This window comes from Dasypus novemcinctus, chromosome 19 (assembly GCF_030445035.2).
Source record: "Dasypus novemcinctus isolate mDasNov1 chromosome 19, mDasNov1.1.hap2, whole genome shotgun sequence".
In the NCBI taxonomy this organism is placed as follows: domain Eukaryota; kingdom Metazoa; phylum Chordata; class Mammalia; order Cingulata; family Dasypodidae; genus Dasypus; species Dasypus novemcinctus.
Genome location: NC_080691.1, coordinates 82795530 through 82821382, shown reverse-complemented (window position 1 = coordinate 82821382; position 25853 = coordinate 82795530). Strand labels below are relative to the sequence as shown.

The following is a 25853-nucleotide window of genomic DNA, read 5'->3' as shown; positions in this document are numbered from 1 at the left end:
CCCCACCCTGGCCCCTGAGCTCACAGGTGCCCACGAAGGGAAACTGAGGCAGGGAAGAGCAAAGGGTTCCACTTGGGGAAACTGAGTCACCATGGGTGGGAGGCTGCCTGCCTCCATCTAACAGAAGGAGCGGCACTGCCCAGAGAGGGCAAACGACGGGGCCGGTGTCACACAGCGAGTCCGCGGGCACTCGAACCCGGGGCCGCCGGCTCTCTCCACCCCTCCCCCACGAGTCTGTCCTTCCTCACGTCTGACCGGATCCCCTCATGCTTCGCGTTTGGGTCAACACCGGGCCCTGGGGCTGCCGTGGGACTCGGGGCCGCAGAGGAGCCAGAGGGGAAGCGGCGCCCCACGGCGTCCGGAAGTCAAGCCCACTCCCCCGCGCGGCTGTTGAGCAACTACTGTGTACGGGACCCCAGTTGTTGGCTTCTTTAGCCTTCGTTTGAAGTTCACAGTCTTGGTTGTTCTCAGAGCCGCGGCGGGCAATGCGCGTCGCCGAGATCGAGTTCCAGAACATTCCCACTGCTCCCAAGGGGGCCAGGCCCGCCAGCCACCACCCCGCGGTGGCCTGGGCTCTCCTCCCTGCCCCTGCACGGGGAACGGGCTCGCGTGCCCGGCTGTGTCCCGCCGGGTGACGTCCTCCAGGCGCGCCCAGCGCCACCTGCGTCGGGGGCCTTGTTCCATCTCACTGCTGGGCCCCCGCGGTCTCGGCCACGCGCCGTTTCTGTCGCCCCCTGACGACACCTGAGCCGCTTCCACCTTTTGGAGGCCGGGCGATGGCGGCACAAATGCGCGCAGCCAAGGACGGAGGTCCCGGTTCCCAGTTCCCCGGGGCGTTCTAGGAATGTTCTAGAATGACCGTCCCAGGCCAGCCGGTGACTGAGACCATCAAGTTCTCCTGCAACATTTTAGAGCTTTTTAAAAAGAAACGACTTTTATTTTTTTTTAATTTATTTCTCTCCCCCTCCACACCCAGCTGTCTGCTCTGTGTCCATTCGCCATCTGTTCTTCTGTGTCTGCTTGCATTCTTGTCAGCGGCACGGGAATCTGTGTCTCTTTGTTGCGTCATCTTGCTGTGTCAGCTCTCCGTGTGTGCAGTGCCATTCCTGGGCAGGCTGCACTTTCTTTTGCGCTGGGCGGCTCTCCTTACGGGGCACGCTCCTTGCGCGTGGGGCTCCCCTATGTGGGGGGACACCCCTGCGTGGCAGGGCACTCCTTGCGCGCATCAGCACTGCGCGTGGGCCAGCTCCACACGGGTCAAGGAGGCCCGGGGTTTGAACCCTGGACGCCCTATCTGTTGAGCCAAATCCGCTTCCAAAAAGAAACTACTTTTAAAAGGTTTTAGGTTTGGAGAAGTGTTTGCAAAAAGAGAGAGGATGTGGCGTGTCCAGATAGCCGTCGCCCAGCTCCTCTGACGCTGAAGTTTCCCGCTGCTGCATCCTGTTGTGTTTTCACGGGGGGGGGGGAGCGCGGCTCCCCCAAATCACAGGCCTGACGTGGACGTGAGTCCGGGTGACACGCGGCCTGTGAGCGGCGCCCGGGCCTGTTTCTCCGGAACCTTCCTGCCACGCCGGGCGCACAGGGCCTGGTGCAGGGCGGGCTCGGCCGGGAGGAACCGCGAGGACAAAGTCTGCAGAACCGGCCCGGGGACCAGCCGTTCCGGGCGGCTGGGGCTTGGCAGGTGGCTGGGCAGGGAGCGGTCGGCGGCCTGGCAGGCCCGGGCGGGGCTCGGTGCCACCTGGGGGAGGCGGCCTGGCCTGGGGCCCCCACGGCAGGCGGCTGCTGCCTGCCTGCGCCCTGGCCCGCACCCTTTGGGGGGAAGTCGGCCATCGTCGAGCTGGTAGAGCCACATCCCCTGCCCTGAAGGGCCCCCACGGCGGATCACGAGCTGTCCCTTGGACAGAGACATGGGCCTGAGCTCCTCGGGGTGGAGGCGGGGGCATGCTGGGAGGGCTGCCTGGAAGAGGTGAGCTATGAGCTGGGAGCCACCTGGGAATGTGTGCAAAGGTTCAGCAGCTGGAGGAAGCTGGGGCTGCAGAGATGAGAGGACGGCCTGATGGGGGGAGACCAGGGTACTGGGTGGGGGCCCGGGGCAGGCAGGAGCCCGCAGGCCCGGGGGAGGTGCTCTGGCTCGATTCTGAGGGCCGTGGGAGCCATGGCGGTGTTAGAGTGAGGGGCGGGTTGGTTTTAAGGTAGAAGGGAGGCAGGGAGGGGGTGGGGGCGGGAACGGAGCCGGCTGGCCTAGGGGTGAGGCTGGAGAGGGCGGGGGTCCGGGGCACGCTGGCGAGGACAAAGGCAAGCTCCGTCTATGCAGAGCTCTGCGCGCCCAGGCAGCCGGTGGCGGGAAGGGGCCACAGCCCGGGACCCCCGGGGGGCCTCTGGCACCGGGTGGCACTCGCCATGGAGAGGACCGAGCTTCTGGGACAGTGAGGACAGGGTGCGGCTGGAAGGCGAGGCGGCCGGCCAGCAAGGGCGAGTGCTACCCGCGTCCGCACAGCCAGGGGCAGCGAATCCGGACTGAGGGCGGCCGCGTTCGCGGGGGGCGGGGGAGGGAGTGGGGGTGACTGTACGGCGGGTGACAACAGCGTCCTGGAACTAGCGGGGACAGTTGACTAGGCAGGGAGAACACTAAGTGCCACTGACCCGGACGCTAGAACGGGTGGCCTGTATCGAAGAAGTCTCACTTGTGCCGTTGGCTGACCCCGGCCCCGCGCCACCTGCTCGCGACCTCACCTGGCAGGTGCACGGCAGCCGGGGGGGCGGCAATGGCTTCTGGGCTCTCTTGGGCCCCCCCCTCCCGGAAGCCCTCCCTGGCCTCCCCCCTGGCCGACGGGCTCACTGCTGCCACGGGACCTGGTGCAGGTCACTGCATACAGCAAGAACTTAATCACAGCGGAGGGCACGGGCCCCGTGGGGGTTGGTGCTCGAGCCAGCCGGGCTTGGCTGGACGGCGCTGCCTGGGCAGTGTCTCTGGCCCCCCAGCGGCCCCCCTCGCATGCTCCCTCCCCCCTTGACCTTGGCTTGGCCTTGCTTTCCTGACCGCAGGGACGGGATGGGCGAGGCCACAGGACCCCAGGCCGTGCAGCCCCCAGGCTCTCGGCCACCCTGGGCGGGCACACGTAACAAGCAGGTTTAGCTTCGCTAGCGCGGGGGCCGCTCGTTTCACAGCAGCAGCAGGACAGGGAGCAGGTGCACGCGGTGGGTTTTTATGACTTTTATTAAATCCTTACAAAACAGGATACAAAATTCCGGCGCTGACGGCGGTATAAAGGACGACTCCGGGGCTGTGTCCGTTCCCTGGTACACGGAGTTAAAGTGCTTGCATGTTCTTCCCCCGCTTAGAAAACCTCTGAAAACTTTTTTTTGTCTTTTTTTTTTTTTTCCAAACATCTCAACATTTAGACGCTGCCGTCCCCCCGCCTCCTGCATGGCCGGGGGCTGCCCAGGTCCTGGGCATGGCCAGGTGCCGCCTCGCAGTCCAGGCGCTGCAGGTGGCATGGTGGGCGGAGGGCACGGGCGCTCTTTTTATGGTTTTTTTTGTCTTTTTTTTTTTTTACAAAACGGCAGAGAATCCCCAGTTGCAAAAACGCGGAACCGCCGACGGGCAAGAAACGCTGTGGGGCGGCAGCCCCGGCCCCTCCGGGAGGCCGGCCCAGGGGTGGGGGCGAGGCCCGGGAAGGGGTGCCGGCTCGCCACCGCCCCCGGGACCGTGGCCGTGACCTGGGAGGACCGGGCGGGCCCCGCCCCCAAGCCCCCGGCCCGTGCCCCGACATTCAAGTATTCTCTGAGAACAGGGAGTCAAAGTCACCTGATGGTTTAAAAAAACTAACTAGCCGCGCGCAACCCCGACTGGGGGACGAGGCCAGCCCTGCCGGGGCCACCTGAGCAGACGGTGCCCCGGCACCGCCCGCCCCGACAGTCCACGGCGGGGCCGCGTGTGGGCGGCGGCGCGATTGCATAGTGAGTGTTCGCCCGCGCCGAGGCCGGTGGCGGTGTCCCCGAGCAGCGGCCACGCGGTGGCTGACCTGAGGGGCCGGGCGGCCGGGGCCGCTGTCCTGGGCTCCTAGAGGGGGCGGCCGCGCCTCTTCCTGGAGGCAGGAGGTGCAGGGGGCCGTGGCGGGGGCACCGGGTCCAGGCCCCAGCTCTGGGGGGGGTGACGGCCTCTGCAGCCAGTTGCCCAAGCCCTGGGGGGGGCCCTCGGCACCCAGGCAGGTGCCTGTGGCCCCCGCCTCGGCTGCAGGGCCCCCCCGGGGTACAGATGTGGGGGGGGTCAGGCAGGGCTGAGCAGCAGGTGCCGGCCCCGCCCCGGGAGTGAGCGGGAGGGTCGCGGTCCCCAACGTCCCCTGAAAGGCAAGGTCAGCGGCCGGGGCCATCGGCCTGGACAGGCGGGGGCCTCTGAGGAAGGCCCGATTGTCAGCTCTCACGGGAAAGGGGCGGGGGGGACACAGGCGCGGCTGGTGGGCCACAGGTGGGGGGGACCCAAGGAAGCCCCAGGGAGGGATGTGGGGCGCAGGGGAAAGCGAGCTGCTGCTGTCTCGAGGGGGTGGCCCGGGGCCGGCCTGTCCCTGAAATACTGAGGATGGGGCGAGAGCGACCCAGTGGGGGGAGAAGAAAAAGGGGAGGGGGGAGGGAGAAAAGGGGAGCGGCAACCCAGTGGGGGGAGAGGAAAGGGGGCATCCCTGGGCCACCACCCCAACCTGGAAGACGGGGCTGCCCTCCTAGGCAGCGGGGGGCACGTGGGGGGCACGAGGGGGCGCACGGGGGCCAGGAGCAGGCTTCACAGTACAGGTGGGCGGGGCCACCCCTGCGCGGGCGGGGGGACGGGGCAGGCCCTCCCTTGGCTACCCGAGCACCTGCTTCACTCTTCACGGGGTCACGAAACACAAAAAGGAAAGAAGCAGAGAGAAAGAGGCGCCCCCCGGGGAGGCCCCGCACCCCCCGGCCCGCGGGGCGGGCAGCAGCTCTGCAGCGCGGGCCGCTCACGCGCGCTCGCCCACCAGGACCACCGGGCCGGGCGCCGCCGACAGGCTGGCCCTCTGCCGCCGCTGGGCCAGCTGGGAGGCTGAGGGCGGCGACAGCTGCGGGCAGCGCGAGGCGGCCCGGATGATCACGGGCTGGCCCGGGCCGGCCTCCCCGGCCGCGTCCTCCTGGCGCTGGGCCAGCTGCCGGTTCACGGCGATGGCCTCTGCTGCAAACGACGTCAGGTCTTTGGCACAGCTGTTCCTGCAGGTGACGGGTAGGTGTCACCAGGCGGAGGAAGCTATCCCCACTGCCCTCCCCCACACCCCCGCGGAACCTCTTGGAGGGGGGTGTCCCCACCCGCCCTCACCTCTGCAGGACGATGGGCGTGGGCAGCGTGTTCTCCGGGGCGCGCTGCAACGAGAAGGGGGGCGCTGGAGCCCGCGGCCTGGCCACCTGGAGGCCTGCGTGCCACCCCGGGGAACGGGATCCCGGGACTCGTCAGGACACGGGGGTGGGGACAGAGGCCTCGACGCCCACCCAGCTCCCGTGGAACGCGGTCATGGAGACCAGCCCACCTGCCCGCCCGGGGCAGGGGGATTCTGCAGGCCAAGCCTGGGGCCCCTGGTGGCCCCGCCTCCCGCCAGGATTGCCGCAGGGACGCCGGGATGGGGGCAGCGGCCCCCGGCCCTGTGAGCAAGGCACTCCTGGCGACAACCCACTCTGCACCCTGCCCGGCCCCCTCTCCTTCCTGGGCACCACCCCCAGCTTCCACCGTGCCCCTCAAGCCCCCAAGCCCCGAGCCTGGCTCCCTCGCTGGGGTCACCGACTAGCAGTCTTTCTGCTGCCCTGGGCGGGCGCGGACCCCGCCACTCCTTGCCCATGGGTGTGCCAAGGCCCCCAGGCCTCCCTCCTGAGCTCTGGACCGCTCCCACACTCTGCGCTCCCCACCCGTGCTCCCCTGTAGACCCGCGAGGCCTGGAAGGGTTACAAGAGGATCCCCAGGTGACCTCTAAGTAAAGAGCAGCTCCGAGATGATAAGGTGGGACGGGAGGGAAGACATGCCCGCGGGAGCCTCCTAGGGGCACCGGCCCCACCCACCCGGCCTGCGGGTGAGCCCACACTCACCCCCTGCACCCAGGGGTGCTGCAGGACCTGGGCGGCGCTCAGCCTCTGCTTGGCGTCACGGACGAGGAGCTTGGAGATGAGGTCTTTGGCAGCGCAGGAGACGTGCGCCCAGTCCTTGTCGGGAAACTCGTACTTGCCCTCCTGGATGCTCTCGAACAGCATGTTCTGTGGGGGCAGCGCGCTCAGCCCGGCCACCCCGGGGGAGAGGGCACCCGCGGGCCCAGGCAAAGGGGGACCCCAACCCCCCAGGGCTGACGGCAGGGAAACGGGGAGGAGAAAAAAAAAGGTAGGGATAAAAAACAAGAATTTAATAACAAGTAAACAAATAGGCAGGATTAAGATTAAGATTGGGAACAGCTATAGAAAATGAGATGTAAGAGTAGAAAATCAAGGATAGAGAATTATTGTATTAAAGGAAAAAGCATAAAAAAGAAAAATACAAAAAAAAAGGTAAGAGTAGGAAAAAGTAGGGGTGAGAATTAGGAATTGAGGAGCACAATTAACGTTAGAGTGACTTGGTTAAGAAACACAAGTGCATTAAGTTATTACACCTAAAAGACAAAAACATGAAAAAGGAGACAAGGTGCGACTCCAGAGAGTAAAGCGCCCCCTCCCCTCCCCGCCCAGGCCCCTCCCCGCCCCGCCCGGCCCCGCCCCCGCAGGCTCGGCCCCGCCCCTGCAGGCTCGGCCCCGCCCCCGACACGCCCCCACCTGGCAGGCGGGGCAGGCCTCCCCGCGGTCCCAGCCGCAGTCGCTGCCGCAGCGGCCCACGAAGGGCGGGTAGCCGCTGAGCAGGATGTAGAGGATGACGCCCAGGCTCCACAGGTCGCAGCGCTTGTCGTAGATGCTCGCCTCCTCGCTGAAGGCCTCCACCACCTCGGGCGCCATGTACTCGGCGGAGCCGCACTGGGGGCGGGAAGGGGCGGGGCCGGGGCGCGGGCCCGGCGTCACGTACATCCCCGGCAGCACGTACAGCGCGCCGAGGGGAAGCCCGCCCCGCCCAGCCAGCCGCGGCCCCTGGGCCCGCCCCACAACCCTGCGGCCCTATCGGCGGCGGCCGCTGGGCCCACCCAATCAGCGGCTGTTGTCGAGCGGGACCCCGCCCGCCCGCCGCCCCCCGCCCAATCAGCGGCTGTTGTCGAGCGGGAGCCCGCCCAATCAGTGGCTGTTGCCGAGCGGAAGCCCGCGCTCCGCGCCCCACCCCCTCAACGGCGGCCGAGCGGGTCCGGCCCGCGAGGTCCGACACCACAGGTCCCGGTCCTGGCCCCGGCCCGCCCGCCCCTCCCCGCCCCGCCCCTCCCGCTCCTCCCCGCCCCGCCCCTCCCTCTCCGGCGCCCCGGGCCTCACCGGGGTGAGCAGCTCCGGGGTGGAGATCGGGGAGCAGTCCCCGTTGAGCTTGATGCCGCTGCCCAGGTCGAAGTCGCAGATCTTCACCGGGGAGACCTGGGCGGTGGGCGTGGCGGGGAGGGGGGTGAGGCCAGTCCCGGCCCCCGGGGGGGTCCCGCCCACACACCCCGCGCCCCTTACCTGGTTGGGGTGTTCACAGAGGATGTTCTCGGGCTTCAGGTCCCTGTGCGCGATGCCTGGGGGGAGAAGCAAGCCGGAGGGTTATTAGGGGTGGGGGCAGGGCGCGGTCGCCCCGGGGGCAGGGCGGGGTGTGGGGGGGGCGCACCCTTGTTGTGCAGGAAGTCCAAGGCGCTGGCCACGTCCTGCACGACCTCACTGGCCTCCAGCTCGTTAAAGTGCCGCCGCCGATGGATGTGGCTCAGGATGGAACCTGCAGAGGGGGCGCGGGGGCTTCACCTCCGGGCCGGCCCTGCCCGGTCCCCACGGGACCCCTCTACCCTCAGCCCCCCAGGCAGGACGCGGGCCCCGCCCACCTCCCCGCATCTTCTCAAACACCAGGTAGAAGCGGTCCTCCTCCTCGAAGAACTCGATCAGCTCCAGAACGTTCCTGGGGGTTGGGAAGGAGGTGCTGTGGCACCCAGAGGCCTCTGCCTCCTCAACGAGCCCACCTGCTGACGTCCCCCGGCCCACCCTTCCCCTTGGTCCCCAGCAGGGACCCCCACGACCCCCAGCACAGGCCTGGTACGCAGGTGGTGCCCAGCACACACTCGCTGGGCTGCATGCTGCCTTACCTGTGTCCCTGGCACTGGTACAGCATCTCCACCTCCCGGAAAACCCTGCCCCGGATGTGGCCCGGCTGCTTCTCGATGATCTGGAAAGCGCAGGGGACCTCGGTCAGCCAGACCCCTGCAGCCGGGGAGAGTGGGGCTCGCCCCATGGAATGTGCCAGAACCTGAGACTGCGTGGCCCACACAGGCCAGGGTACTGGGGTGGGCTGCAGCAGGTGGCTCTGAGCCCCTGGTCCTGGGCCAGAGGTACCAGCAGCCCCTCCCACCTTATCTGCTGCCAGGACCACCCAGGACTCAGTGGCCTTCCCGCCCCAGGCAGGTGCGGTCAGGAGAGCTCGGGGCACTGGCCAGCCCTGACTCGCTGCATGGCCCTCAGCCAGCCTGGGCAGATGCCCCTGGCCCGGGAGCCTGGCTCATGCTCGTGCCAGCCCACGTGGTCGCCTCCCTGTCTCAAGACTTAGCGCGGAGTGACCCGGATCCTCAGGGGTGGCCTGAGTCACCCGGCAGAGCAGGCGCTGGGGCCGTTTTTAGACGCGGGTTTTCCCCAGCACCACCCCAGGCGTGCCGAAGCCAGGGCTGCAGGGAAGGGGCCGGGCGGTGGGGCCGGGCGGGGCGGCGGCCCTCACCTTGACGGCGTACTCCTGATTGGTGATGAGGTTGACGCAGGTCTGCACGCGCGCGTGGGCGCCCTCCCCCAGCACGTCCTCCTGCAGCTGGTAGACGTCTGGGGGCAGCGGGGCGGGGCCATGAGAGCCGCCCCTCTGGCCCCTGCATCCCGGCAGCACCCCGGCCCCCGGCCCACTCACCTTCGAACCTGCCTGAGAAGCTGTCCGTGGCCCGGCACCGCTTCTTCTTCTTGCCCCTCTTCTTGGCGTCGGGGATGTCAATGGGCTGGCTGCTGGGCACATCTGCGGGGAGGCGGGGGTGAGGCCGGGGCCCCCAGGCTGGCCGGCGCCCCTCCCGCAGGTCCTCACCCCGTGGTGCCTCACCAGGGCGGGCCGGGCACTCCAGGCCAAAGTCGGGGTCTCCGCGGTGGACGTGCTCCAGGGAGAAGGCCAGCTCGAAGGGATTCGGGCCCTGCAGGGAGACGAGGCCCAGCTCAGGCCCGGGCCCCGCCCAGCTCCCCGAGGCCACACCTACAACCAGGGGGACCCCCGCAGGCTGCCTCACCCCGAGGGCCTCCCTGCTGGCAAACGGGGGGCTGCAGCCTCGCCCCTCATCCTGCGGGGCACCTCCCAGCCCCCACCCAGGTCCCAGGGAGGGGGGTGCGGCCAGGCCAACCCCTGAGCTGGCAGGGTCCTCCGAGGCCACGGGAGGGAGGGGTGTCACCAGTGTCCCTACAGGGCTCAACACCCCACCCGGGGCCTCAGGCAAGGCCCTCACCTCTCAGACCTCAGTTTCCCTCCTAAGAAATGGGTGCTGCCGCCTTCCCTGCCTTTAGCCCCGGCCTGAGCCAGGGGTATCTGTAAATTTAGTGCAGAGCTGGGTGGGGAGAGGGGCTGGCCCGAGGGTGGGGCCAGGGGTGCCGGCACGCTGAGCCAGAGTCCGGGCAGGCTGCTCTGGTCCCCGCAATAAGGGAGGTCGGACAGCCCTCGGCATGGGTGGGCTGCGCCTGGACAGCGGGACACAGAGCTCCCCACCCCATGCTGGGGACCCTGGGGTGGGCAAGCACTTGTAAACGCGGGGTACGGAGGGGACTGACGAGGGGTGAGAAGTAGGGCTCCAAGTCCTGACTGAGGACTGGCCACAAAGTGGGGGCTCCCCCAGAGGAGGGACCGTCCATCCCCACCTGCCAGGAAGGCCGGCGGCAGGGGCAGCGCAGGTCAACGGGAGGCTGCGAGGGAAGGGTCCCTAGTCCCCAGCCCGGGCCCCTGCCCACTCCTGACCGTGGCTGGGAGTCCCAGCAGGGACACGGCCACAGCTGTGGCCAGCCCCGCCCCGCGCTCCTTGGGGTGCCCCACAGGGAGCTGGACGCCACACACGGGCAGCTCCTGCCAACACTGGCTGGGCCGCCCGATAAGGCCTGATAAGGCCCCTGCAGAGCACGGGGCTTGGCGGGTGGGAGGGGGCGGCGGGGCAGGCTTCCTGGCTACCTGGCCGCCACCTTGCCCCGCTCAGCCGCACAGCTGAGATGGGGGACAGGGGAGCACCCCCAAGGACCCAGGGTGTCCGCTGGACCTGGCTGCAAGCCCTGGCTGTAGCTGCCACACCCCACGCGCCCATCCCAGAAATCCTTGACCCTAGAGGTGGATGGGGAAGCCACAGCAAGTTGGGGAGGTCACCCACCTGCGGGGACCCACGCCAACGCCCGCCTTTCCGAACCTGCCAGGCCACCGAGCACAAGACCCCGACAGAGCTGCCCTCCTGCTGCCGCAGCCGCGGGGGCGACTGGCCCGTGCGGTGCTCCTCCGGCCCCCCGGGGGGGTGGTCCGGTTCCCTCCCCTCCGGCCTGGCGGGTGGCCGTGCACAGACGGCCTCTGGGCCCAGCAGCGTGGGCGGCCGCTGGGCCCGGGGCTGGCCGCAGCCCGAGTCAGCAGGCTTTGGCAGGAGGCAGCTGGAACCATCCAGAAGCACGAGCCTGCCTTGGCGGCAGCACCAGCCCCGCGCGCTGACCCCGTCTCGGGGCCCAGGGGAGGCTTGGATCCCTCGCGATCCCGCCAGGGCCCAGGGCCTGCCCGGGACGCCCATGTCCCGGGGACGCTTCTGGCCCCGGGGTCCTTCCCCAGGCACTCCGCTCGCTCCTCCCACCGGTGTGCACACAGCACACTCACACCCGCAACCACGCTCACTCGCCCCCAAGTCCCTGCCCGAGGAGGCCATTACATAAGCCAGGCGGCCGGCGGGTGGGGCAGCCCGCTGACATCACTGCGTCCCCGGGGCCAGGCCCCCGGGGCCCCCTGCGCCACACCTGCCCTCCCCCATGGACACGCTCAGCTGCCACCCGGACCCGGCGGCCACCAGGGCCACCGCGGAAACTTCCCGCTCTGCCAGGAAATGGCCCTTGGGCCCGGGGTGGCCGGGAGCACCCGGCCCTCTCCGTTCCTGGGGGCACCCCGGCCCGGGCCGCGGCTCCTTGGGGCGCACTGCACCACCCCATGGCCTCCCACCCCTCCCGGCACGGCGCGTCGGGCTGGGGCTTGCAGGGCCCCGCGGGCAGAGGGCACCCAGCGCGGTCTGGGGACCCTGGAGACAGGTGCCCCCCAGGCCGCACAGAGGTGGGGACCCACCTGCGGCCCGCCGGCTCCCAGGGCCTCCCCCCCCACCAACGCACACTGAGCCCGGGAAGCGGGGCGGGGGCAGGGCACGAGCCCCGCGCCCCCACCCACCGCCGCTCGGAGGGGTCCAGCCCCGGGCCCCCAGACCGCCCCCGGGCCTGACCTGGAGCGAGCGGCGGAAGCCCTGAGGCTCGGCGGCCTTCCTCTGCACCATCTTCCGTTCGGGCCCCGCCAGCGGGGTTGGGGGCGCAGGGCCGGGGGGCGGGCGGCCGGGAGGGGAGCCTGCGGCGGGGCAGACAAAGGAAGGCGCTGAGCGGCCGCGGGGCCCGGGCCGGGGGGCGGCGGGGCCGGGGTCACCCAGGCCGCCGGGGCCGGCGGGCCGCGCTCACCGGGGTCGGGCCCGGGCCGGGGCCGCAGTGCCGCCGCCCGACGTCGCGCCGCCCGGACCCCGCTCCGCGGACCGCGCGGGGAGCAGCAGCAGCGCCGCCGCCGCCGCCGCCGCCGCCGCCGTCGCCGCCGCGGACGCCTCCGCCTGGGCCGCTGCCGCCGCCGCCGCCGCCGCCGAGAGGAGCCGAGCGCGCCCCGCCGTCGCCGCTTTTATAGGCACGGCCGCGCCCGGCCCCGCCCCCGACGGCCCCGCCCCCCGCGCGCCGCGGGGCGGGGCGAGTCGGGCGCCGAGTGCGGCTGCGCGCTCCGGCGCGGGGCGGGGCCGCGCTCCCTGGCGCGCACCTGTACCCCGCGGCCTGCCCGGCGCTCGGACCGCGCAGCCCAGGGACCCTTCGTGGGCACCCGCGGGACCCTCGCGCTGGGCCGTGTCCTGTCCCCCAGGCCCTCACGGGGCAACTCCCCTTGCCTGGGGGCCTGAGCTCAGGATACACTGACTCCTGCGTGCAACTCCTCCGCTCTAGAACCTGCTGTGGCTCCGTCATTCCTATTGTTTTTTTATACAAGTGAAAACCGCACGACATAAATTAGCCTTTTGAAGTGAGCAATTCAGCGTCATTTAGCACAGTCACCATGTCGTGTAACCACTACTTCTATTTAATTACAAAATAGTCCCTGTCAGTCTCCCCCAGCCCCTGTCTCCGTGGATTTGCCACGGGGATAATTCACGCAAGCAGAACCACGTGTCCTTTTGGGTCTGATCCCTTTCACCCAACATCGTGTTTTTGGGGTTCATCGGCCGCATCAGAATTCATTGCTTTTTACGCTGAACGAGATGACGGTTCCCGCCTGCCGCTTCCCTGACCCGGCCCAGGTGTCCCCAGACCCAGGGGCATCCCCCCTCCGTCCGGCCAGCGCTCAGCCTCCCTCCCCAAGAGCCCCTCCCACTGTTGGCAGGACGGTTTCAGGGAGAAGTGGGGACACATCTTCACCCCCATCCGGAACAAACCAGGACCGAGCCCGAGGCCTGGGGTCCAACAGTCCCACGGGGCTGGGCGCCCCCAGCAGGGGGATGGACGCCGCCCCCCGTCCCTGATTCAAGCCCTTCGCCAGCCCCCTTTCCTGTCGGACCCCACGCCCTGGGCACGCCGGGTGGACTGCCCTTCCCTCGGCCCCAGCCCCCAGCTTGTCCTTCCAGAGGCTTCCGCCGCCCATCCCTGATCGCCCCCCACGCAGACCCTCAGCTCAGAGAGGACGCAGCCGCAGTCGCCCCCTGGACAGCCCTCGAGGACGCCTGTCCTGAGCTACCCCGAGGGGCCTTCGGAAGGGACCGCCAGGAACCGGCCAGCCAGGCCCCAGGCCTCGACGCCGCCCCTCTGGGGCCGTGCGTGTGTGGAGACGCGTCGGCTGGCCCAGCTCCCTGCTGGCCTGGCCGGTGCCCTCTAGCCACCAGCAGGTGGGAAGGACCGTGGGGCCTCAGTACCTGCTTGTCCACGTGCACTGGGAGTCCACGCGCCCCTTTCCAGCGGGAGGCTGGGGCGTGTCTATCCCCCGGGGGGCGGGGGCAGGCCCCAGGTGCTCAGGGCTGGCTCGGGGTGCGATGGCTGGCGCAGGTGTGCTCCCCAAGCAGGGATGGGGGCCCAGCACTGCTCCCAGGACCTGCTCCCCCCTGGCCCCCAACAGCCCTTGCTGGCCCTGGGCTGCAGGTGAGAACGCCCAGAGCATGCTGGGAGCGGAGGCGGCCCCTGCCCCTGGCATCTTCTACAGGGCCAGGGAGGCAGGGAGGTCTGGGGGGCGGGTATGCGGGGCCAGCTCGGCCACCCCCATATGGCCCCCCAGGTGTCCTGGGGAGGGGACCTGCCTGGCTGGAGAGGCGGGAGGCCAGCACCCTGCCCCCCCGCACTGGTGGCCCCTACTTCTCCTTGTCCTTCCAGAGGCCATGGGGGCTGGGCTGCCCCTTGGGATCCCCCACCCATACCCTGAAAAGTGGGGGGCTCTGGACTGCCCTGGGGGATCAGAGCCAGCCTGGCGCCACGGAAGCCAGGAGAAGGTACTGGAAGGACAAACAGGAAATGAGGCAGGGCCCCTGAGTGGCGGGGGCGGAGGAAGCATCCTACCTCAGTGGAAACCAAACCCCCAGCCCCCAGCCGTCCCCTCCCCTGGCTGCAGGCCACCTCGGCCCCAGCACCCAGGTTTGCCAACAGCTAAAAAACACACCCACTGCCAGGGATGAGGGCAGGGCTGCACGGGAGCCACTCTGACCCTCTGCTCAGGCCCGGCCAGGCAGCCAGAGCCCAGGATCCTGGGCTAAGTCTACCCCAGTTACCCAGGGGCAGTCTGGATCTAAGTGGGCACCCCGTGTTTTGTCTGTACTCCCAACATCCGATAGTGTGTGGCCGCAGCTTCCCAACGCTTGCGGGTACATCCCAGTGTGTGAGCGGATCTGGGGGACGTGCTGTGCCAGTGGAGGCAGGCGCGCACTTAGAGCCGCCTGGGGCCGGGTGTACGTGTGGGGGCAGAGACGGGTGTATGTGGCCGCGGCTGAGACCCCTACACTGTTCTCTGGCCACTCCTCCCAAGCCTGTGCCTTGGGGGCCGGAGGGCAGCCGTGTCCCCTGGTTCCTCCCCAGAGCCAGGCACCTGGGTCAGGGGTCTGTGTGGCTGGCCCTGAGCCCCACGGCGGGTGTGCAAGGGCTGCCATGTGGCCTCGCGGGGATAAGAAGCACCCACCCCAGAGGGGGGGTCCCCGGATGCGCGAGGGGCAGGGGTGGGGTCCTCCGGGGCCCCCGGCCAGTGGGGCCACGCGGCTGGAACATCTGATGCAAGTGGCTGTAAAGTGTCCCTTCTGCCGGCTGACTCACGCCCGCCCCATTCCAGGGCTCAGCAGTCCTGGGGACACCGCCAGGGCCGGCACTGGGGGTGGGGAGAGGGCAGGGACACTGGAAAGCAGGAGGGTGTGGCCGCGAGCTCAGGCTGCACAGGCCCCAAGTGGGGTGGGGTCAGGTGGCGGGCAGGGCTGGCTGAAGGCCACCACCCTGCCCCAGGGACCGGGAAGGCATTTGTGCTCAGCTCATTTCCTCTTCTAGGAGCCTAGAGGACAGGGAGGGGGTTCTCCCGGGGACATTTACTCCGGGGCTGGACAGGTGTCTGGCTTTGCTGGCCCCTGCCCTGGCCGGGCCACACACCACTCAGCTCACTTGGCCCCAAATCCTCTGCCAGTCCCAAGAGCCTTTCCCGGCTGGGGGTGGCGGATGACCCTCCGCTTTGGATGTCCTGTTGACAGCCGGGCTCACCGCGATCTAATCTCAGAACCCGTGACCGTGGCCCCTGATGGGGAGAAAGGGACTTGGTGGCTGTGATTAAGTGAGAGGCCCCAAGGAGGTGGCTCAGAGCCAGAGAGGACTTGACCACCATAGCAGAGAGACCGGAAGATGCTCACAGGCTGGCCTGATGGAGGAGGGTCCCGGCCCCTAGGAGCTGGGGGTCAAAAGCCACGAAGCAGATTCTTCCCTGGAGCCTGGGGAAGGAACCTGCTGACCCCTGACGTTAGCCCAGCGAGGCCCACGCCGGTCCGTGACCTCCAAAACCGTGGGGGGCTGACAGGCGTCCTCTCCCGCCACCCCGGTTCCGGCCAGGTCCCAGCAGCCGCGGGGGACTCCCACGTGCGTGAACTGGCGTGGCACCAGGGCGGTCCCATTTTGCAGATGGGGAAACTGAGGCAAGTCCGCCCAGCTCCCTGGCCGCCGCCCCTGGATGGAAGGGGCCCTTGCGGGGACTGGGGCTGGGGTGATGTGTCCAGAGTGGGGACCCTCCCTGCACGGGGACATGTGCTTGCGTGGCCGAGTGCTGCGCGGCCCTCGCCAAGGGTTCCCACGCGCGGCCACCACCGAGGACCGTAGTCTCCTCCTCATTCCGGTTAGCCGGGGCGCCCCCCACCCTGCGACACCCCCACCCTGGCGTCCCCACTCCGGCGTCCCCACCGCGGCGCCCGCGGACGTGGGGAGCCCGGGCTGCGCGTCCCGCGGGCTGCGCGCCTGCGCCCTGGCTGCAGCACCCAGGCCCCTTCGCCCCCGGCGCCGGCAGAGGTTGCCGGGGCAACGCGTTTGCGTCAGCGGAACCCGGCGCGGCGCCGGGGCTCTCAAGGCGAGGGGCGGGGCGGACCCAGACGCTGGGCCAATAGGCTTCCAGGGGCTGAGGGCGTGGGGCGGGGCCGGGGCCCACCGACCAGCCAATGGGGTTGTTGTTGTCGCGGCCCCCGCGCGGAGGACCGCGCCCCTTTTAAAGGGACCGCGCGCACGGGTGTCTCCGCGCACGGGAATCTCAGCGCTCGGCTCACCAGCGGGCGGAGGGCGCAGGCCGCGGGTGGGGGTCCGCGGCCCGGGGCCGACCCCGGCTCTTTGCCTTGCCCTGCTGTGTGGCTCCAGGCTAGGCCCCCAGGCTCTCTGAGCCTCAGTTTCCCCAGGTGGGCAATAGCAGGGCAAAACCCACGGTGTGCCCCCGAACCGCAGGCCTCGCGGGGAACCTCCAAGAACCGACGCCGGACACGTCTCGCCCACCCTCCTGTGCAAATGCGGGGGCGGGGGCCCGTCTGCGGGTTCGAGGCCTCCAGCCCCGGGCACCCCCACGGCCCGCGAGGGCCCGGCGCTTTACCAGGGGTCCCCCGAGAAGGTCGGGGGTGCGGCGGTTTGACCCCAGACCCGGGGACGTCCCCCTACCAGGACCCTCCCTGGACCCCGGACCCCCGCCCCACCCCCCGGGCCCTCCCTCCCCTCCCTCCCTGTCCCCAGTCTAGGAAAAGCGGCACAGGAGGGCCAAGAGACGACACTGGTTGGCCCGGAAAGAGCTGGGTTGAGCCGGAGTAGAGGAAGCAGACACCCACAAACCACCCAGCCTGGCACCCTGGAGTTTGGGGGGGGACGCTTGAGGGGGTGCTTTGAAGGAGGGGGAGGGGTGCTGGGCCAGGGTAGGGGAATGGCAAGAGGAGGTGCCCAGAGGTGGGGGGTGGGCACTGAAAGGGGGCGGGGGCCCTGGCTCCGGCAGGCCAGAGCTGAGGGCAAGCCTGGCTTTGGGGTGCAGACACTCCCCAGCTTGTCCCTCGTGGCAATCCCCCTGCCGCCAGCTGCACCCCACACCTCCTGCTCTTGGCCGCACCCAGCCCGGGCTTTGCGTGCGACTGTCCTGCTGGTCCCAAATCACAGCGACAACCCAGGCGCCCGGCCCCGTGCGAGCGGATCAGCAAAACGAGGGCGACCTGGACAATAGAGCGTCAGTGGGCCGTGAAGAGGGGACGGCGTGGGGGCCTGGCACACGGTGCTCCATGAAAGGAGCTGGCCACGAAGGCACATGTCCTGGATTCCCATCGCAACAAAGGGCCGCAGGAAGCAAATTCCTAGAGATAGAAGCGGCCGAGAGGTTACCCGGGGACGAGTGGGGAGCGCCTGCTGCATGGCTGCAGTGTCCGTTTGGGGTGATGGAAACGTTTTGGTCACTGGTGGCAGTGATGAGAGCACAGAATTGCCAGCGTGGTCAGTGCCACCAAATCCTACTCTTAAAAGTGCTTGTGGAAAGCAGATGTGGCTCAGCTGATAGAGCATCCGCCTACCACATGGGAGGTCCAGGGTTCAAACCCCGAGCCTCCTTGACCCGTGTGGAGCTGGCCCACATGCAGTGCTGATGCACGCAAGGAGTGCGGTGCCATGCAGGGGTGTCCCCCGCGTAGGGGAGCCCCACGCACAAGGAGTGTGCCCCGTAAAGAGAGCCGCCCAGTGCGAAAAAAGCACAGCCTGCCCAGGAATGGCGCTGCACACACGGAGAGCTGACACAGCAAGGTGACACAACAAAGAGACACAGATTCCCGTGCCGCTGACAAGAATAGAAGTGGACACAGAAGAACACACAGTGAATGGACATAGAGAGCAGACAACTGGGGAGGGGAGTGGGGAAGGGGAGAGAAATAAATAAAATAAATCTTAAAAAAAAAAAAAGGTGATTTGATGTGACAGGCAGGCATGGCAAGCTGACATAACAAGGAGACACAAGGAGGAAAACACAATGAGTGCACAACAAAGCAGGGAACAGAGGTGGCTCAAGCCATTGGGCTCCTCTTTTCTGCATGGGAGGTCCCAGGTCCCTGGTGCCTCCTAAAGAGAAGCAAAGCGGACACAGAATGCACACAGTGAATGGACACAGTGAGCACAAACAATGAGGGCTAAATAAATCTTAGGAAAAAAAAAAAGGTTAAAGAAAGAGAAAAGGAATGGTGAGGGCAGGGCCTGGCAGGCAGAGAGCTCTTGGAGCTCTTTGGCCATGGCTCTTGGCTGACCCTGCCCTGCCTGGGGTGACCCCCCCCCATGCTGGATTGGGAGCCTGGGGGTCTCCCTGGGGGCAAAGCCCATGGCGAGGTGTCCTGAAAGACTTGCAGTACAACCCATCAGCACGGCCCCTGCAGTAGACAGACAGCCTGGCTGGGTTCTGCCGTCACTTCCCGTGCAAGCCTCTCGGGGTCTTTGGAATTTGCAGCTTGTTCTTCAAGGTCAAGACACCTGGTTGCTCAGGGCGGGGCCAGGACACACCTGCAGCCTTGCGGTGGGGGGCTGGCCCCCCTAGAAAGACCAACAGGTGCCTGAGCTGCGGCCCACAATCCCACCTTCCCAGCCTCCGGGAGCCTGGGTGCCGAGGTCCCGTAGAAATTCGGGGTGCTGGGACCTCAGAGGGGTCTCCAGGGTTGACGGCGACCGTGCCAAGCTGGAAAGCCACGAAGGCTGCACCTGAGACCCCAGACCCCTCAGGGCCTCTCCCTTCTGCTGCTGCTTCTTTGCATCCTTTTTCTAGATGAAGCGGCTGTCATGATGCGGTTTTTCACGAGTTCTGCGAATCGTCCCAGCAAACTAACCCCAGGGGCGGCACGAGCCCCGGTGACAGCGGCAGGTTTCGTTTTTTTTCTTTTCCTTTTTTTTTTTTAGGTACCAGGGCCGGGAATTGAACCCGGGACCTCGTGTGTTGGAAGCGGGTGCTCAGCTGCTCGAGCCACATCTGCTTCCCCCAGGTTTCTGACAAGCTGCACAGCTGGGCTCGGATCGGGCAGCCGGAATGTTCCGCACCGGAGCCGGGCTTGGCCATGGAAAAGGCAGGAAACAGCTCTGTCCCGCTAGGCACCGGCCTCGCGATGTCAAGGTTTCGGCCCAGGGGGGTCCGGCCGGCCGGCCGCGAAGCCTCACGGGTTGTTTTCAGCCGCCAAGTGTGTGGTGTTTCATCCCCGCCGGGCCTCCTTGAAGGGAGCGTATGAGGCTCCCGGTGCCACGTAACAAACAGCCCGCGCAGCCGCTTGGTGTCTTTGGGTGCCTGGACTGATGGACGAGGAGAAGGTGGGGCACGGGGAGCAGCCTGTTCCGGGCCTTTCTCCTTGGCTCGGCCGACTGGGTCGAGGGGGTCTCTCCTTCCCCTGTCCTTTTTAGTCCAGGCTGACAGCGGTTTTGCTCCTACAGCTCTCTCACCCAGCATTTTGCTATAAGCTGCGAGCAGAAGCCAAGCCGCATTCTCCAGGTGTATTTTGGAAATTTCTTCAGCTGAATGCCCAGGCTCGCCATTTTCAAATTCAGCCTTCCATAAAACACCAGGAGTTAATCTTGCTAAGTTCTCTGGAACTTTTTAAGATTTATTTTATCTATTTTTCTCCCCTTCCCCCTGTTGTCTGCTCTCTCTGTCCATTCGCTGTGTGTTCTTCTGGGTCTGCTTGCATTCTTGGTGGCACTGGGAATCTGTGTCTTGTTTTTGTTGTGTCATCGTGCTGCATCAGCTCTCCATGTGTGTGGCACCACTACTGGGTGGGCTGTGCTTTTTCACATGGGACAGCTCTCCTTGCAGGGTGTACTCCTTGTGCGTGGCAGCACTGCATGTGGGCTAGCTCACCACACGGGTCAGGAGGCTCTGGGTTTGAACCTTGGACCCTCCATATGGTAGGCAGATGCCGTATCAGTTGAGGCACGTCCGCTTCCCAGTTCTCCGGAACTTTCCTCCAGTTTCCAGTAATAGTTTCATCATTTACTTCTAAGGCACCATAAAAAGTCTCTTTAGCTTCCATATTGCTATCAACAGTCTCTTCAAAGCCTTTTCCATCAAGCATCTCACAATTCCTCCAAACAATACCCCTTACCCTTTTATCAAACTGTTCCAGCATTTTGGTAATTGCAAAAGCACTTCCCCACTCCTGGCACCAAATTCTGTATTAGTCAGCCAAAGGGGTGCTGATGCAAAATACCAGAAACTGGTTGGTCTTTATAAAGGGTATTTACTTGGGGTAGAAGCTTACAGATACCAGGCCATGAAGCATAAGTTACTTTCCTCACCAAAGTCTATTTGGAGCAAGACGGCTGCCGACGTCTGCGAGGGCTCAGGCTTCCTGGGTTCCTACGTTCCTGGGGCTTGCTTCTCTCTGGTCTCAGGGTTCCTCTCTTCCTGGGGCTGGCTTCTCTTTCCTCTGTGAGCTGACTTCCCAGGGCTCCAGCTTAAGGCTTCAGCATCAAACTCCAACATCAAAACTCCAACTTCAGAAACCCTCAACTCTGTCCTTTGCCATGCCTTTAATCTGTGAGCCCCCACCCACCAAGGGGCAGGGACTCAACGCCCTAATCATAACTCAATCATGCCCAGGGATAGATCAGATTACAAGCATAACCCAATATTTCTTTTTGGAATTCATCAATTCTATCAAACTGCTACAGTGCTCCACTTTGGCTCGCTCCCATGGCATGTGGATATATCTCAATAAAACTGCTCTAATATAAAATGTTTAACGAGTCAGAGGACAGTTCCTCTTCCAAGCGCATCTCTCCCTCCATGTCCCCGCGGAGAGGATCTGGGGGTGACGGAGAGAACGAGGTCCGCGTGAGGCCGTGACGGACACACGCGTGGACCGAGGGCTCAGCGCCCAAGACCGTGGAAATCCTGACAGTCGGACACGTTTGAGAAGATGCAGCTCGGCGCAGGCTCTGGCAGCAGCGCCCTGGGCGGCGTGGAGGCCAGTCTTGAAAGGCTGAGGTGCCTGTGGGGTGCCCGGGGCCCTGTCTCCTGCATGTAAAGCCACGAACCCGCACCCCCCCCTCAGAAAACAGAACACGAACGAGCAGAGGGTGGCGGGGGTGTGACGTCGGCAGGAACTCCCAAATTCTATCCAGGGGCGTGGCAGGCGCCAATGTCCTGGGGTCGGCAGCGCCTGTGCCGGGGCTAGCTCTGCCCCCGGGGGATGTCGGGAGGTGTCCCGGGACATCTGGGGTCGTCACGCCTGGAGGGACTCCTGGCACCTGGGGGGGCCCAGGGAGGCCGTTCAACACTCCACAGTGCCCAGGACGCCCTCGCCCCAGAGAAGGTTCTGGCGCGGACGTCAGCAGCGCCGAGGCGGGCAGCGGCGCTCCGGAGGGAGGAAAGCTGGGGACCGCGTCCAGAGGCGGCAGGTTCCGGCCCCTCGGCCCCCGCTCGCCACGTGGGCTGCGGCCCGGCGGCCCGAGGCAGCTCCAGGCAGGCGACTGGGGAGCCCCGCGGCGAAAACGCCGCGCAGCCTCGAAGGCGGCTTCTCCAGGGTGCGGCCAAGGGTCAAGTTTAATTTCCACCCGGGGAAGCCGAGCCCGCGGGCTGTGGGAGGGGGGAGGGGTGGGGGCCAGCGGCTTCCGAGCGCCAGGAATTTGAAAAGTGGCACCAAAAGGAGGGGGCCAATGGATAGTGCTGGGGGCGGGGCTAGAGTGGGGAGAGCCAATGGTGAGTGCTGGGGGCGGGGCTAGAGTGGGGAGAGCCAATGGTGAGTGCTGGGGGCGGGGCTAGAGTGGGGAGAGCCAATGGATAGTGCTGGGGGCGGGGCTAGAGTGGGGAGAGCCAATGGTGAGTGCTGGGGGCGGGGCTAGAGTGGGGAGAGCCAAAGGTGAATGCTGGGGGCGGGGCTAGAGGGGGAGAGCCAATGGTGAGTGCTGGGGGCGGGGCTAGAGTGGGGAGAGCCAATGGTGAATGCTGGGGGCGGGGCTAGGGGGAAAGAGCCAATGGTGAGTGCTGGGGGCGGGGCTAGAGTGGGGAGAGCCAATGGTGAGTGCTGGGGGCGGGGCTAGAGTGGGGAGAGCCAATGGTGAATGCTGGGGGCGGGGCTAGAGGGGGAGAGCCAATGGTGAGTGCTGGAGGTGGGGCTAGAGTGGGGAGAACCAATGGGGCGTGCTGGGGGCGGGGCTAGAGGGGGAGAGCCAATGGTGAGTGCTGGGGGTGGGGCTAGAGTGGGGAGAGCCAATGGGGCGTGCTGGGGGTGGGGCTAGAGTGGGGAGAGCCAATGGTGAGTGCTGGGGTGAGGCTAGAGAGGGAGAGCCAATGGTGAGTATTGGGGTGGGGCTAGAGTGGGGAGAGCCAATGTTGCATGCTGGGGGTTGGGCTAGAGTAGGGAGAGCCAATGGTGAATGCTGGGGGCAGGACTAGAGTGGGGAGGGCCAATGGTGAGTCCTGGGGCAGGGCTAGACCAAGGCGAGCCAATGGTGAGTGCTGGGGGCGGGGCTAGAGTGGGGAGAGCCAATGGTGAGTGCTGGGGGCAGGACTAGAGTGGGGAGGGCCAATGGTGAGTCCTGGGGCAGGGCTAGAGCAAGGCGAGCCAATGGTGAGTGTTGGGGTGGGGCTAGAGTGGGGAGGGCCAATGGTGAGTGCTGGGGGCGGTGCCAGAGCAGGGAGAGCCAATGCTGAGTGCCAGGGGTGGGGCTAGAGCAGGGAAAGGCAACGGTGAGTGCTGGGGCGGGTCCAGAAGTGAAAATGGTGCCAAATTTGAAAACTGTGCAGGGGAGTGAAAGTGGCCCCAAGCCCACGCAGCCTGGGGAGTGTAGGGAGCGGGGACTCAGAGCGGGAGCCGGGAGAGTCAGCTAGATCTCTGGATAGGCTGTCAGCCCTGAAGGACCCAATCAGGGGGGCACAGGGGAGGGACCCGCTGTCAGGTTTAGGGTATAAATGTCAGCGTTCCTTGCTGCTTGGCGCCCTGGCCATTTCATCCAGGTCCAGCGCCTGTTCCTGCAGGACGGTTAATAAAATTCTTTTCTCCTCCACAACCGGGTGAGCCCTTGTTTTCTTATAGGTGCAGCGTTCTTTCTAACAAGGGCACCCTCGGTGGCCCCTGCCCCTAACTGGGGAACGCGGCAGAGGGGACGGGACAAGGGCCTCGTGCCCCTGGTGGCAAAGCCGGCGACGTCCTGGGGGCCCGGGAGACCAGGGCTTGGAACGGGGTGTGGCCAACCGGCGCGCGATGGAGAGCCTGCCCCGGTCGAGCCTCCGGCTGAGACCCCAGCCCAGGCTGACCGCGCCGGAAGCTGGAGCCGGGGACCCCGCTGAGCTGCGCCTGGATTTTGGGCCCACGGAGACTGGGCGACTGAAAGTTTGTTTTCTTTGGTTTTTATATTTTATTTATTTTTTATTCTTTGTTTGTTTGTTTAAGGTGCGCTGCTTGAAGCTGGTATGTTGAAGCAGCCCGTGCCATGGTAACAGGTCAGGGATGCAGCCAGCTGCTTATCCGTGGTCAGCGGACAGCAGACGCGGCGAGTTGCGGTGATTTGTGCGCGGGCTCCGTTCTGCGGAGAGGAAGCTGGTGCCTTGCGGAGTCTGAGCCCCACTCTGGGATGGTCTGGCTCGAAAGCCAGTGCGCTCCTTCCTTCCACGTCGCGGGAGTCGGGGTGCGGCGCCCCCGTGGCCTGGAAAATCCGTGTAAAATTTTCGGCCCTCCCTTCGTACCAGAGAAGAAGTCTGAATTTTTTCTTTTGTCTTTGGTGGGGTGTTTATGGTACATTCTTGTAAATTTGGGGGGATGTGTATGGTATTAAAAGATAAAATGTGTTCTTATAGAACATGGCGGATATATTCCATGCATTTCTGAGTTTCTGAACTTTGACTGTGTCGTCTTCGGCTTCCGCAAAACTTCCCCCCAAATTCCCATTTAATTTCTCGTGCCACCCCGTGACGTGCCGAGACCGCGATGGGGAAGGGATGGCCGTCGTCCCCTGTGAGCGCCGGGCGGCGCTCCCCTCCGGGGGGCTCGGGAGGGCGGGACAGCCAGGGGCTTTCCACGTTCCCGGGCTGAGCCTGAGGACGCTTCCACTGCCGCCTTCTCGTGTCACTGCGCTCTGGTGACAGACAATGCCCTGGACAATTTCTGTTTCTGTTTCCTCTGGGGGAGAATTTACCATTTTTCTTATAGTCTAATCTAGTCTAATCTATGGCCAAGTAAAAACTAAAATCATTTTCACCAATGCTTCCACCGGTCTATGGCATTCTGGCAAAAAAGGGGATTCTCTAGTTTTAAGTTCTCTAGTTTTGGCATTCTGGCAAAGAAAAAAGAGGTGGGGTGGATTCCCTAGTTTCAAAAAATTTTGAAGAGCAACCAGTAAATCAACCTAGAAAATTGTGTGTGTGTGTGTGTGTGTATATATATATATATAATATAAATATGTATAATATAAATATAAATATTTGCCTATGAGAAATGTCAAGTAACTTAAAATGTTGATTACATTATTTCACTGATTGTTTTCTATATTTTTCCTTGAATTTCAATTTTATTTAATATATTTCCATACAAAAAGTTTTTTTCTACCTGGTGTATCTTCCCCGTAGATTTTACCCTGGGTCAAAATCAGCAGAGTCTGTCCCGTACATGCTTGGAAGTCAACTTGGATATTAAAATTGCAATCTTTGCCTTCCTGTGTTTGCTTTATTTTGAGGTAACTTGGCCTAAGTCTCTGCTTTCACTCTTTCGATGTCTACTTTATGACAGCTCCATTGTAACATAATTCAGATATATCTTAATAGCTGCTCTTTGAAAGTGGACAGTTCCAGGCTTTTAGCATGTTTATTCACACGCGTGTGCAGCCATCCTCCCTGTGCCTCTTTTAATTAGTTTGTGTTCACTTGTGGTAAAATGCACGTAATGTAAAAATCATTGCAGGGAGCAGAGGTGGCTCCAGTGGTTGAGCACCTGCCTACCACAGGGAGGTCCCGGGTTTGGTTCCTGATTTTCCTAAAAAAGATGAGCAAGATGGCAAGCTGATGCAACAAAGAGAACACAATGGGAGACACAACAAAGCAGGGAGCAGAGGCGGCTCAAATGATTGGGTCCCTCCCTCCCAAGTTCAGTTCCCAGTGCCTCCTAAAGAAGATGAGCAGACACAACAAGCTGATGCAACAAGTTGACGAATGAACAGACACAGTGAGCAGGGAGTGGATGTGGCTCAAGCAGTTGGGCACCTGCCTCCCACATGGGAGGTCCTGGTTTCGGTTTCTGATGCTTCCTAAACAAGAAGAGCAGACAACGAGCTGAGACAATGAGCAGACACAGCAAGCAGAGACAATGAGTAGATACAACAAGCAAACAATGAGCAGGCAGACAAGGGAGCCATCTTGGAGGGCGGGAATCATTGTGACCATTTTAAACGTACGATTCTTTGGCATGAAGCACGTTGACAGGACTGTGGAACTTTCACTGCCACCTGTTTCCAGACAATTTCCCCCATTCCCAAGCACCCTCCTGCTCGTTTAGCGGTAACTCTCCAGGCCCCCTCCCGCCACCCCTGGTAACCACCGTTCTGCTTCCTATGTGGGTTCTTTAAAATGTGCTTTTCTTAATAACGTGTTTGTTGTTAGAGAAGTTGTAGGTTTACAGAAATATCACACATGAAATACATAAAACGCCGAGCCCCGTTGGGGACACCTTGCATTTGCGTGGCCCATTTGTCACGATTCAGGAAAGAACGTGTTTACCCGTGGACTAACCAGGGCCCAGCGTTCACGGTCGGGCTCGCTGCGCTGCAGTCCCACCTTCCAGCTCTTAATCTCCGTTCCCCTGACACACCTGTGACCTCCGGCTCCCCCGCCTACCCACACTCGCACACACAGGCCACCGCCGTCAGCACCGCGCTGGGCTCAGTCACCGCCATCCGGTTCCGAGACTCGCCCATCCAGCCCAGCAGAGACTCTGCACCGTGGGAGCATCACCCCCCACCCCCTGCCCCGACGCCTGCGGCTTCTGAAAAGA

General features: G+C 64.8%; 1 protein-coding gene across 1 annotated transcript; it reads right to left on the bottom strand.

The window, feature by feature from the left end:
- Positions 1-3199: 3199 nt before the first annotated feature.
- MKNK2 (MAPK interacting serine/threonine kinase 2) lies at positions 3200-11912 on the bottom strand. The gene is made up of 14 exons (XM_058282146.2): positions 11827-11912; positions 11601-11719; positions 9212-9299; positions 9029-9130; positions 8849-8946; positions 8226-8305; positions 7968-8041; positions 7760-7864; positions 7615-7670; positions 7435-7530; positions 6799-6993; positions 6088-6252; positions 5330-5373; positions 3200-5223 (listed from the first exon to the last, which is right to left on the bottom strand). The coding sequence occupies exons 2-14, from the start codon at positions 11649-11651 to the stop codon at positions 4980-4982; spliced, it is 1398 nt and encodes a 465-aa protein (XP_058138129.1). The 5' UTR covers positions 11652-11719; positions 11827-11912; the 3' UTR covers positions 3200-4979.
- Between the last annotated feature and the right edge of the window lie 13941 nt (positions 11913-25853).